Source organism: Theropithecus gelada, chromosome 13, assembly GCF_003255815.1.
Source record: "Theropithecus gelada isolate Dixy chromosome 13, Tgel_1.0, whole genome shotgun sequence".
Classification (NCBI taxonomy): Eukaryota; Metazoa; Chordata; class Mammalia; order Primates; family Cercopithecidae; genus Theropithecus; species Theropithecus gelada.
In genome coordinates this window covers 65,879,425-65,891,848 of record NC_037681.1, presented here as the reverse complement: position 1 = coordinate 65,891,848, position 12,424 = coordinate 65,879,425, and the positions used below count along the sequence as shown (strand labels likewise).

Below are 12,424 nucleotides of genomic sequence, written 5' to 3'. Positions count from 1 at the left end.
GTTGTAGCTATTATAACTTCTTCTAACTCACTTTGTATGTATGCTGAAAAAAATAGGCCAAATTATTACTTTATCCAGAAACATAAGGAATATGAATATATAGAAAAACTGTGAGGAACATTTTTTTCTTGCATCAGTGTTAGCCAGCTTACCAGCATCTTTATGACAGCTATTGGTTTTGTCTTTTTTTTTTTTTTTCTTTCCTCTTGCACAACTCTTTTTTTTCCTCTGGTTTTCTTTTTTTGACTCCCCTTTGGATTAACTTAACTTATACATGTGAGGATATGTCATTGCAGTTGTTTTTATGATCCAAATGTTTTATATCATTGTCTTTTCAGGTGATATCTTCTTTTCAGTTTGCCTTTTTTTTTTTTTCATTAGGCATATTGCAGGACTCAATGCCAACAGAGCCAAAAATATTATTGAATGGCGCGAGAAAAATGGACCCTTTATCAACCGAGAACAGCTGAAGAAAGTGAAAGGACTGGGTCCAAAATCCTTCCAACAGTGTGCTGGCTTCATCAGAATCAACCAGGAGTATATCCGAACATTTTGCAGGTGATTATAAGTATACACTTTGATTCTATTGTCAACCTCCTCTCTTGTTATTGTTACCTATCCTACTACTGATTAGTGTAAATTCTAAGTGTCCATTGCATGCCTTCATTCAATACGTGTTGAGTGTCCTTTGGTAGGCATTGGGAATACAGCAGTGAGCAAGTCAGCAAATTCTGCATTCTCATGGAGTTGTATTTTAACGTGTGATACAGACAATAAGCAAACTAGTAAAATTAGTAGTTTCAGAAGGCAAGAAGTGCTATAAAAATTGAAGCAGGGATATGTGACACTGTCTTAGGGGAGTAATACAACTACTTTAGATTCGTTATTTTTTGAAAACTTATTTGAGCAGAGTTTTGAATGAAATGCCACCCAAGTATCAGAAAGAAAGCATTCCAGGAAAAGTGAACACTAAGTGTGCACAGTCCTAAGACAGGACCAACTTTGATGTATTCAGGAAATGAGGGAAAGGCGCACACAGTTGGAGCATAGCAAATAGGAAGGACTGGTACAAGATGAGGTGACAATGGTGACTTCAAAGTGACCACTTTATATTGACATAGCTGTTCCCTAAGCATAGATATGTTTCCCCACTCCCTCCTCACTGAAAATGGATCAAAGCGTTGATTATCAGTTGTGTGTATCAAGAGCTAAATTTCTTTACTTTCTAATCCTGAAAGCACAAAAGCTTGTTAGATAAACTTCTTAGCATGGTATAATCATGAAAGAACATTTACGTGTCTACTACTTTGGGACTACCTGGTTAATTCATATGTACTTTTTTCTTTTGACAAAATTATAATAGAGGTCATATGGAAGATAACCTTTATTCTGGAAAAGACTGATTAAGCCTCACTAGAATATATTATAAAGCTGTGGTAATTAAACAGTTTGCTTTTGATGTAGGAATAGCACAGAATAAGGTCTGAAATCCACCAAAACATAGTTAGAATTTAGTTTATAGTAAAGGTGACATTTCAAATGGTAGGGTAAAATTGATTAATTATCTAACAAGTGATATTATGACAACTGTCAGTAATTCAATATGTGTGAAGGAAGCTATAGCGCCACTTCTCACTCCTATGCCCAAATACATTACAGGTTTATCATAGACTTAAATGTAAAAAAAAAAGTAAAACTGTAAAAGCACCAGAAGAAAACATGGGGAAATATTGCAGAGCATTAGAGTGATGGAAATTCTTTCTAAATAGATCATGAAACCTAGAAGCCAGCACTGAAAAAAATTGAAGATAAAATGATTCTGTTTTTGTTAGTTTACATGTTCTTTGAACACTTGGTTAGAAAACACAGCATAGGCCAGGAGTGGTTGATCACCTGAGGTCAGGCCAGCCTGGCCAACGTGGCGAAACCCTGTCTCTACTAAAAATACAAAAATTAGCTGCGTGTGGTGGTGCTCACCTGTAATCCCAGCTACCCAGGAGGCTGAGACAGGAGAACTACTCGAACCCAGGAGGTGGAGGTTGCAGTGAGCCAAGATCATGCCACTGCACTCCAGCCTGGAGACAGAGCAAGATCCTATCTATCTCAAAAACAGACAAACCCAAAAAGCACCAAAAAAACTCACAGTATAAAAAAAGAACAAAAAGTCAAAGACGCCTCTCAAGTCTCACTTGAAAAAGTTTCTTATATGTTGCTTCCAGAAAGTAAATTTACAGTTATGTCACCTTGTTTGTATATGTTTATTATTTTAAAAATGTATACACAAGGGATCAGGCTCTGCAACTATTTGAAACTTGCTTTATTTGTTTCAGTCTTCTGGATCTCTTTCCAAATTATTACATATAGATTTCTAACTTTTTATTCTTTATATTGTCTGCATAATATTTAATTGTATGGATGAGCTATAATTTAGTCTAATCAGTGTCTTATTGATGAATATTGAGCTTGTTTTAAAGCCTTGTATTTTTCCAGCTGATAATTAGGTGCTTGAAGATTTGTGACTGTTACATCTCCTGAATAGTTCATAGGTTTATTCAGAATGGAATATTGCTACCACATTTAATGTTTTTTGCTTGAAATTTATTTGCTAGCAATGTTACTATATTTGCCTTTTCAAAATATGCCTGGTTTTTTTTTTTCTAATTTTTATACTTTCTATGACATTTTTGATGTGGCTCTTAGAAACATATAGCTAGATTTCATGGTTTTACTCAATCTGATATTAATACATTCACATTTGTTGTATTTATTTATATGTTTGGGCTTATTCTTCCTATGTATTTTGCCTCCATCATGCTTTCTGATTCTTCTTTTCCTTTTAGGCTATTTATTAGATTTATCAGTTAATAAGTTTTCTGTTTCCTTGTTATCTCATCTCATCTTTATCTCTCCTTAGTGATTTCAAAGTTGCACATCTTCTATTCTTCTGATGATCATCCTTAAATTTGTTTTGGACTGACCTCTGGAGTTAATAGGTGTCTCTGCCCTCTTAGAGACGACTAGAAACAGTATCCTTCCCAATCTTTCTCTCTTCAACTCTGTCTACCTCCCATGATAAGACGACCTGGGATTTTAGTTTCAGTCCTCCCCTCCCCTCCCCTCCCCTCTCCTTCCTTCCCCTCCCCTCCCCTCCCCTCATACACACACTATATGCATCTTTACATATACACACACAATATGCGTCTGTCTGTACATATACACACACTATATGCGTCTGTCTGTACATATACACACCCTATATGCATCTTTACATAGACACACACTATATGCATGTGTCTGTACATATACACACACTATATGCGTGTGTCTGTACATATACATACACTATATGTGTCTTTGCATATACACTATATGCATCTGTCTGTACATATACACTATTCATGTGTCTGTACATATACACACTATGCGTGTGTACATATACATATATACACCATATGCATGTGTATATGTGTATATAATATACACATATACTATACACACTCCTCTCTATATAAAAATATGTATTTTTATAGATGTATATTTTAGCATATATATACACATACTGTATGTGTGTATATACACATAATGTATATATATTTACATCATTCATTAGCATTTACTTAATTTAATCAGTTTTTGTGGTTTCTACATGGTTTCTTGTAATTCATATTATCATTTTTCTTCGATTTATTGGTTTTTGCTAGAATTAATCCTTAAGAAATTCTTTTTAGAGAGGTTGTATGGGTTATACTTAAGTCCTTACATACCTGCAAACGATTTCAATTTGCCCTCTTACTCAAATGCTAATTTGACTAGGTATGTGATTCTAAATTCAAAATCATTTTCTCTTAGAACTTTTAAGATATTGTTCCACTATGTTCTGACATCTGATGTTTGCCAGTGAGAAATCTGATGCTAGCCTGATTCCAGATCTTTTTTAAGTAATGTTTTAATTTTCTTTCTTGAAAGCCTTTTAGAATTTTAAAAATTATTTATATTGTAAAGTTTATCCATGATACATCAAGTATGAGTCTTTTTCTTTTCTTTTTTTTGAGACAGTCTGTCCCTCTGTTGCCCAAACTGGAATGCAATGGCAAGATCTCAGCTCACTGCAACCTCTGCTTCCCAGGTTTAAGCGATTCTCCTGCCACAGCCTCCCAAGTAGCTGGGACTACAGGCATGCACCACCACAGCCAGCTAATTTTTAAATTTTTAGTAGAGACAGGGTTTCATCATGTTGGCCAGGCTGGTCTTGAACTCATGACCTCAGGTGATCTGCCCGCCTTGGCCTCCCAAAGTGTTGGGATTACAGGCGTCAGCCACTGCGCTTAGCCAAGTATGAGTCTTTTTTTGTTCATCCTGTTCTACACTCAATAGATTCTTTTGAGAGCTTGTTTTTCTTAGCTCTGAGAAATATTATTTTGTTTCCCTACATTTTCCTCTTTTCTCTCCTAGAATGCCAGTTATACAGACAATCAGTTAAGAATGTTTTTGGCTTTAAGTAACAGAAAGCCCTTTTCCCAGTGATTTAAACAAATAAGTGGTAGTTTCTATGAAGCGAAAGGTCAGAATCTGGTTGCTGTTTTTGCATATTTGTATGACAGAGAAATAAGCACATTTTAATTTGAAGACTTTTCTGCCCAACCTTCCCCTTTTTATAAATGTGGTTTTTTCTGGTTTTACATAGTCAGCAAACTGAATCTTCAGGCCAAATTCAAGGAGTTGCTGTTACATCTTCAGCAGACATTGAGGTCACAAATGAGAAGCAGGGCAAAAAGAAGAGCAAAACTGCAGTGAATGTTTTACTGAAGCCAAATCCTTTGGACCAAACTTGTATTCATCCAGAATCATATGACATAGCAATGAGGTAAGTCTGAGGCCCATGTGGAAATTCTCCATATCCAGAGTGAGTTCTTTACAGCAAATGGCCTTTGTTTTGGCATAATGGAAACTGAAAAATATGACCATGTTTAATGTGACAACATTTTTCAGAAGTTCTGCATTGCTGAGTTATGTGGCACATTATTTTATTTCAGTGAGGAATGAAGCCATTACTCCTGGAGCATTGTCAAGCTAATAAACCCTGATACTAATGGTGAAGTGTGTGTAATGGAAATTGCATGGCACTCCCCTCTGTTTGTTTTGGAAATTAACAAGACACAACTGACTAGAACCTGGCATAAAACTTGTGCTTTTCTAAAGATAAAACCCTTTTGAAAGTATACAGCCAACTCAGCTTTCTTAAGTAATATTTTTATTGGTTATTGGTTATTAAAATCTAAGAAATGATGTACTTTTAGTGAGTATACATTAACAGAATGACATGGGGGAAGCTTTTGAGTATAAGGGAAGTTTAAGGCATAAAAAGAAAAAACTTTTTAATAGCATATTTAATTAGTTTTAAATTTTTTTAATTAGTTCAAAAACAGTGACTTGCTACATAATGACATTTTTAAAAGATTCTTACTGAATTATATGACAGTATAAGAAATATAGTGAATATTTTGACTTTTATTGAATCTAAAATGAGATTTTTGTTTTAAAATCACTTGTATTTGATTATTTTAGTAAATGTCATTAGGTCATTAATTTGCTTTCTTTTAAAAATATTTTAAAAGACTATAGTATATTATAGAAAACTTAGAAAAAAGAAGTAAAAAATAATATTCTGTCAACATCCAGCTGGTTCGTGATTTCCCCCAAAAGTTTTATGATGAAAAAATTTAACCATACAGAAAAATTGGAAACAAAAATTTTACAGTGAATTCCTATATAGCCACACCTAGATTTTATCATTAACGTTTTACTATATTTGTTTTTCTACATATCCATCTACTTGTCCATCCATCTTTTTTGTTTTGTTTTGTTCTGTTTTGTTTTTGAGACAAGGTCTTTCTGTCATCCAGTGCAGTGGTGTGATCTTGGCTCACAGCAACCTCTGCCTCCTGGGTTCAAGTGATTCTCGCGCCTCAGCCTCCTGAGTAGCTGGAGTTACAGGTGTACAGCACCACGGTCTGGCTAATTTTTTATATTTTTAGTAGAGACGGAGTTTCGCTATGTTGTCCAGGCTGGTTTCAAACTCCTGGACTGGAGTGATCCGCCCACCTTGGCCTCCCAAAGAGCTGGGATTACAGGCATGCGCCACTGCACCTGGCCCATCTTATGTTTTTGATGCATTCCGAAGAAGGTTGCAGACATTGGTACACTTTGCACTAAATACGTCAACATTCAAATAATTAACTACAATTTGATAATTCTTTACAATTTTTTTCTTTTGAGGTCACATTTACATACAATTAAATTTTAAGTTTGTATTAGCTGAATTTTGACAAATACCTACATCTGTGTAACCAAACTGCTGTTGAGATCAGGAACATTTCTATTTGAAAACGTTCCATTATACCTTTTCCAATCAGTTACTGCCGCAGCCTCCCAGAGGTAACTACTTGTTTTGATTTTTTTCTACCAAGGATTAGTTTTCTTCCTCTACCATACAGTTGTACTCATCTGTGTAAGGCTTCTTTCAGCATCATATTTAGCGATTTATCTGTGTTGTAACAAGTATCAGTAGCTTATTTTTTATTGCTTAGTTATATTCCATTGTGTGAATATACCACAGCTTATCTATTTTCCTGTTAATCTATTTTCGTATTAATCTAAGAGGTACAGGAAATACCAAACTGTTTTTTTATACTCTCTACATTCGGTACAACGTAGAACACTTCTGTGGCCTCTGGTCACCAAAATATGTAGGGATTTCTCCCCTCCAACCAGTCAATTCTGCAGCAGATTATCCAGCAGACATCACCTGGGTGTCCTCTAATTCAGTTAATTTCTGACACTGTCTACCTGGAGATAGTGTCAGATCCCACAGGTTGAGGGTTCAGTACTATAAGATTACTCCCGACTTCAGGCGCCTGGTTTGTGACCTATAACTTCAGGATTCCTACGACCCTGGAGTTCAATTGATTTGCCAGTTTACAGAACTCAGGGAAACATCTACTTAATGTTCATCCATTTATTATAAAGGATATTACAAAGGATACAGATGAACAGCCAGATGGAGAAGATGTATAGGGAAAGGTAGAGGGGAAAGGCATATGGGAGGAAGGATGTGGAACTTCTGCGTAGGCATACTACCCTCTAGGAACCTCCAGGTGTTGAGCTCTCTAGAAGCTCATTGGAACCCAGGCTTTTGGGTTTTTAGTAGGTTTCATTACATAGGCACGATTGAATCATTGACTGTTAGTGATCAACTCAACTTTCATCCCTTCTCCCCGCCCTGGAGGTTGAGGGTCTGGAGCCGAAAGTGACAACCCCTCTACTCACTTGTTTGGTTTTTCTGGTGACCGTCTCCTATTGTGAAGCTATCTAGGGGACCCCAGCTACCAGTCATGTCATACAAAATACACTCTTATCTATCACTCTGGAGATCCCAAAGGTTTTAGGAGCTTTTTGCAGGGAAATGGGAGGAAAGCCAGATATGTATTTCCCAATATCACATGAACCTTGCTTATTTCCAGTCTTTGGCCATTCTGAGTAAAACTGCTGTGAATATTCTTGCACAGTTTTTTTGTTGCCTTTGACCTTTGTTTTCATTTATCTTAGAAAAATACCTAGGAGAGGAATTGATAAGTCATGAAGTCTGATGAAAGTTTAGTTTTCTTAGAATCCCTCTGGTTGTACCATTTCACATTTTACACTTTCACCATGAGAATTCTGGTTGCCTCGCATTTTTGTCATATGATGTTAGGTAGTTGTTAGCCATTCTAATGCGTGTAGAAAGATCTACGTGGTTTTAATTTGCATTTCCCTGGCAACATTGAACACTTTCTAATGTGCTTACTAGTCATTTGTATATCTTCTTTGTGAAATATTTGTTCATATTATTTGGCCATTTTCTAATTGAATTGTTTGCCCTTTTATTATTGAGTTTTGGGGGTTTTTAATATATCCTGCATATATAAAAATGTACTTTGTCAAATATATGATTCATGAATATTTTTTCCTAGTTTGTGGTTTACCTCTTTTTTTTAGAGACCAAAAGAAATGTCTTATTGCTGTCTTAATAATATTTATCAATTCTTTTGGTCCATGAACTTATTATATCTTAGCATTTATTTAGGTCTTATTTCTCTAAGCAGTGTCTTTTAGTTTTCAGTGTACAGGTTTTGCATGTGTTTTATTAAATGTATTATATGTTTTTCAACACTATTGTAAATGGAGTTTTTAAAATTTGCTTCTACTTGTTTGTTGCTAATATATAAAAATATGAGTTTTGTATAATAACCTTATATCCTGCAGACTTGTTAAATTCACTTACTAGTTCTACTAGGTATTTGTAGATTCCTTAAGTTCTCCTATATAAGCAGTTATGTCATCAGTAACTATATTAAACCTTACTTCCTCCATTTTAATCTTCATGCTTCTTATTTTTCTTTACTTTATTCTTTTTTCTTTTTTTCTTTTTGCCTATTGCAATGGCCGGGACCTTCAGTACAGTGTTGAATAGGAATGGTGAGAGCAGATATCCTTGTCTTGTTCTCAACTTTGGGACATGGTTCTGATTTTTTTTTAATGTAAAAAAATTGTGGTTCCATAGTAATTGTCTTTTTAGTGTTTGATGAGAAGATGCATATGTGCATAGGGTTTCATAGACTTCTTGCAGTAATTCTGAGCTGTACATGGGGACTACATTATTTTGTTCCGTGTAAATCACTATCTTTTTTAGGGGCGGGTGGGGATCGGAGGGAATGTGGACAGGGTCTCACTTTTGTCACACAGGCAGGAGTGCAGTGGTGTGATCTTGGCTCATTGCAGCCTCAACCTCCTGAGCTCAAGCAATCCTCCCACCTCAGCCCCAAATAGCTGGGACTACAGGCATGTGCTGTGCCACCATGCCCAGCTAATTTTTGTATTTTTAGTAGAAACGGGCTTCACCATGTTGCCCAGGCTAGTCTTGAACTCCTGCGCTTAGGCAGTCCTCCTACTCGGCCTCCCAAAGTGCTGGGATTACAGGCGTGAGCCACTGCATCCAGCCAGTATCTTTTATAATGTATGTTTTTGTTTGTTTCCATAATCTGATTATAATATGGTTTAGAAGTTTCTCAATTTTTGTCAATTTGCTTTCTATTGTAAGCACTGTTTTTTGTTTCTACATATCCCTCTCATTAAAAGCTTAATGTTTCATCAAGTGATTGAACTGTAACTTATTTTAGCTATAGTAGCGCTAATAGTGGTTCATTATGATGCATTCCTAGAAGTAGAATTACTCTATTAAAGGGCCTGAAAGTTTCTGTGGCTCTTGAAATACATCACCAAGTAACACACTGATTTATAATGCCATCAGCAGTGTTCAAACCTGAAAAATCTTGAATTTCTCCTGTTAAACAGGACTTTTTTTGGCCAACTTTTATATGGTCCAGTTTCTGCATGTGAAATATAAATGCCCTGCTAGTGACTTCACCCTTCTGTCTGTTTCCTTTGGAACTGTGCTTGTCTCTCAGAAGGAAGGTATTTGTGAACTAGTTAATGGGAAATTTCTTCTGTTGCAGTCCAACCCCTGACCTTTAAAACCTAGAGATTATCGCTTCTCAGCCTTTTGGCTAAGATCAAGTGTTAAACCTAGAGATGAAATTAGCAATTTATCTTGCCATCCCCATCATCCAGTTTGGAACTGCGATAGCAATTTCTGGCTATCAAGTACGCTTAGTTTAAACATCACCCATCATAGGTCGTTCATACTCTCTATATATTCTCATACAAGTGTCTTCCCAGGGAAGAAAAAAAGCCCATTTAAGATGTGGTTAGGTCATCATTGGTTTGATTTCAGTTCTATTAAAAGAATTTTTGTTGCAGTACATTTCATGTTTTAGTTGTATCAGAAAACTATTGGAAATTAAATGCCTTTAATGTCACCCTTCCATAATATCACCCACACAAATACATCAAAATGTAACATGATTACGTCTTTCCTTTCGTGTTTATGGTAGTCTGTCTCATATGTGTTTTTAGGAAAATTGAGATTATGATATTTTATAGCCTGAGTTATTTAGTGGTTTAAAGAAAGTCAACTTTTTTGTTTATGTTTATTATTTATATAATTTTTAAAAAGCCTTATGTATGAGTTCTTTGTATATTAAAGCCCTTTGTTTTATGGACTGGCATTGTTTTTCTACTTGTTCACCTTTTGTATCTGCTTATAATGTTACGTTTTTGAAATATGAATGTTTAATTGTTATGAAGTAAAACTTTTTTTGGTTTTTATGCAAGTTGTGTCTTAAGAGCCCTCATCTCTAAGATCATCAGTTCAGTGTTCCCCATATTCTTTGTGTTCTTTATTTTAATAATTACTCTGAATTTTGTTGGTGATGACTTTATTCATCACTTAGAATGTATAGAGCACTGTGGTAGGGGCTGAAGTATATAAAAATGAATAGAGGTGACTATACTCTCAAGGAGCCCAATAACTCCTTGGGGAGGATAAAACTTACATTCACAGATATCACAGTAGTGCTGAACAATTAGAAAGTACCCTTTGTGAAGCATAAAGGTTGCTCCCAGGAAAAAGAACTCATTTCCAGATAGGGGAATCTTGTAAAGTTTTATGCAGAAGGTTACATTTAGGCTAGGTTTTTAAGGATTTCATTCTGTAGAAAGAGGCACTTAAAAGATTGGAGACAGAAAAATATAGCTCAGGCCAGCTTTGGAATAGTTAATGGTCCAGTACAAACAACTTTCAATGACTACTTCCTCATTACCAAGCATGTTAGAAGCATCATCATGTTTAAACCTTACACAGCAACCCTATGAGGTTGGTACTATGGTACTATTATTATTCCCACTTCTTCAAGTATACAGTCTCAGATAGGGTAAGTAAATTGTCTAAGCTAACTTAGCTAGTAGAACCAAGATTTGAACTAGATCTGTGTCACTTTAAAGCTTGAGCTCTTAACTAGGCTACAATGAAAAAGCTAGCTTGCAGCCAGATTTTAATGAAATCATAATGGTCTTTTCAGTTAAAGGTATTGTACCCGAAAGACTCTATGTGTTATTCTGTACAGAAAAATAACAGGGCTTGTGTTAAATGTGCTTCTTAAGGAAAAAAAAAAAGTATCTGGAATATGCTGTCTTTGAGTGTTATTCTCGATCATCACATGGCTGAAATTGGACACTGCCTTTTCTCTCAAGAAAACATTACCCCCTCCAATAAATGAAACTTTGCTGATTTATTTTATTAAGGGATATGTTGGAAATGGATTCTTCTCTAGAATATGTAGAATTTTATGCTGTTCTGCTGCAGATATGCTGTTTCCTGAAAATATTCCATTAAAATAATTCCCTTCCATCATGTTTTTTATATGAGGCATGTGTTTGCTATATTCTTATTTTAGGAGAGGAGTATGGTACAGAACAGGAGTAGCGTGTTCATCCTGGAGCCAGAGCAAGGTTTTCAGCAGGAGAATGGAGGTAGAATGTCAATTAAATATGGCAAGAGAACCCATATTATAGAAGATATAAGGGAAACATGGGATTTAGAGTATTGCTCTACACTGTTGCTACAGATAGATTTTCCCTCAATAGTTCTTTGAAGCCATTCTATTCTAAATTCCTTTTACTTGTTTCAGGGTCTTGTAACCCTACACTGCTCCTCCATATCTTGATTCTCTTTCCTTCCCCACCCTGACTTCTTCCAGGTTGTTGCTGAGGACTCCTGACCTTGCCCATTGTATTGATCTCTGTGTCTTAATTGCCTCACCTCTAAATGTTAGGGGTGGGGGGGTGGCAGCCAAATGTATAAGATTTTTTATAATAGCTTTATAAAGCTTTGTGACTGTCTCTTGTATCTTTAATGTCTTCACTTCTTCTCATCATTTTTTGGCCAGAGATGTATTATTGCTGGGGTCTGCCTATTCCTCACTCATGAAAAGCTGGAAGCTCCGTGGCCACCTTTTATCTTACTTTCCCTTAGACCTTCTAACTCATTGCTCCTTCTTTTCATTGCTGACCCTCTCAGAACTATCTGCCTCTAATTCTTTCTGCCTGCTTTCTCCCAGTCCCTTACAGATTGGCTTCTATCCTTACCCCTCTTCCGAAATTATTTTCTCAACTAATCATCAGTCACCTCCTTTCCATTCTTAACTCTTTTACCCATTCTGCCACATTTGACACTATCAACTTACCGACCTTCTACCATGACTTTTATACTGTCTGTGGTTTTTCTTTCTCCTGTGGCCCTATAGATGTATATATTCTTCAAGCTTTTGATCTTCATCTTCTTTTCTAGTTGTTCTACTTGCTGCCTTGGATGATTCTACCCATACACATGACCATCTGTATGTCTTAGACTATATAATTCAAATCCTGTGTCTTAACATCCCTAGTCCAGGCCTTTCTAAACTCTAGCCCAACCTTTCCATTTGTCTGT

General features: G+C 35.8%; 1 protein-coding gene across 1 annotated transcript in view; it reads left to right on the top strand.

Moving 5' to 3' along the window:
* SRBD1 (S1 RNA binding domain 1) overlaps positions 1 to 12,424 on the top strand; it is a 222,921-nt gene that overhangs the window by 193,928 nt on the left and 16,569 nt on the right. Inside the window, exons 19-20 of the mRNA XM_025354851.1 lie at positions 382 to 558; positions 4,685 to 4,864. Of these exons, the coding sequence (XP_025210636.1) occupies positions 382 to 558; positions 4,685 to 4,864 (357 nt within the window). The remainder of the gene's footprint in view (positions 1 to 381; positions 559 to 4,684; positions 4,865 to 12,424) is intronic.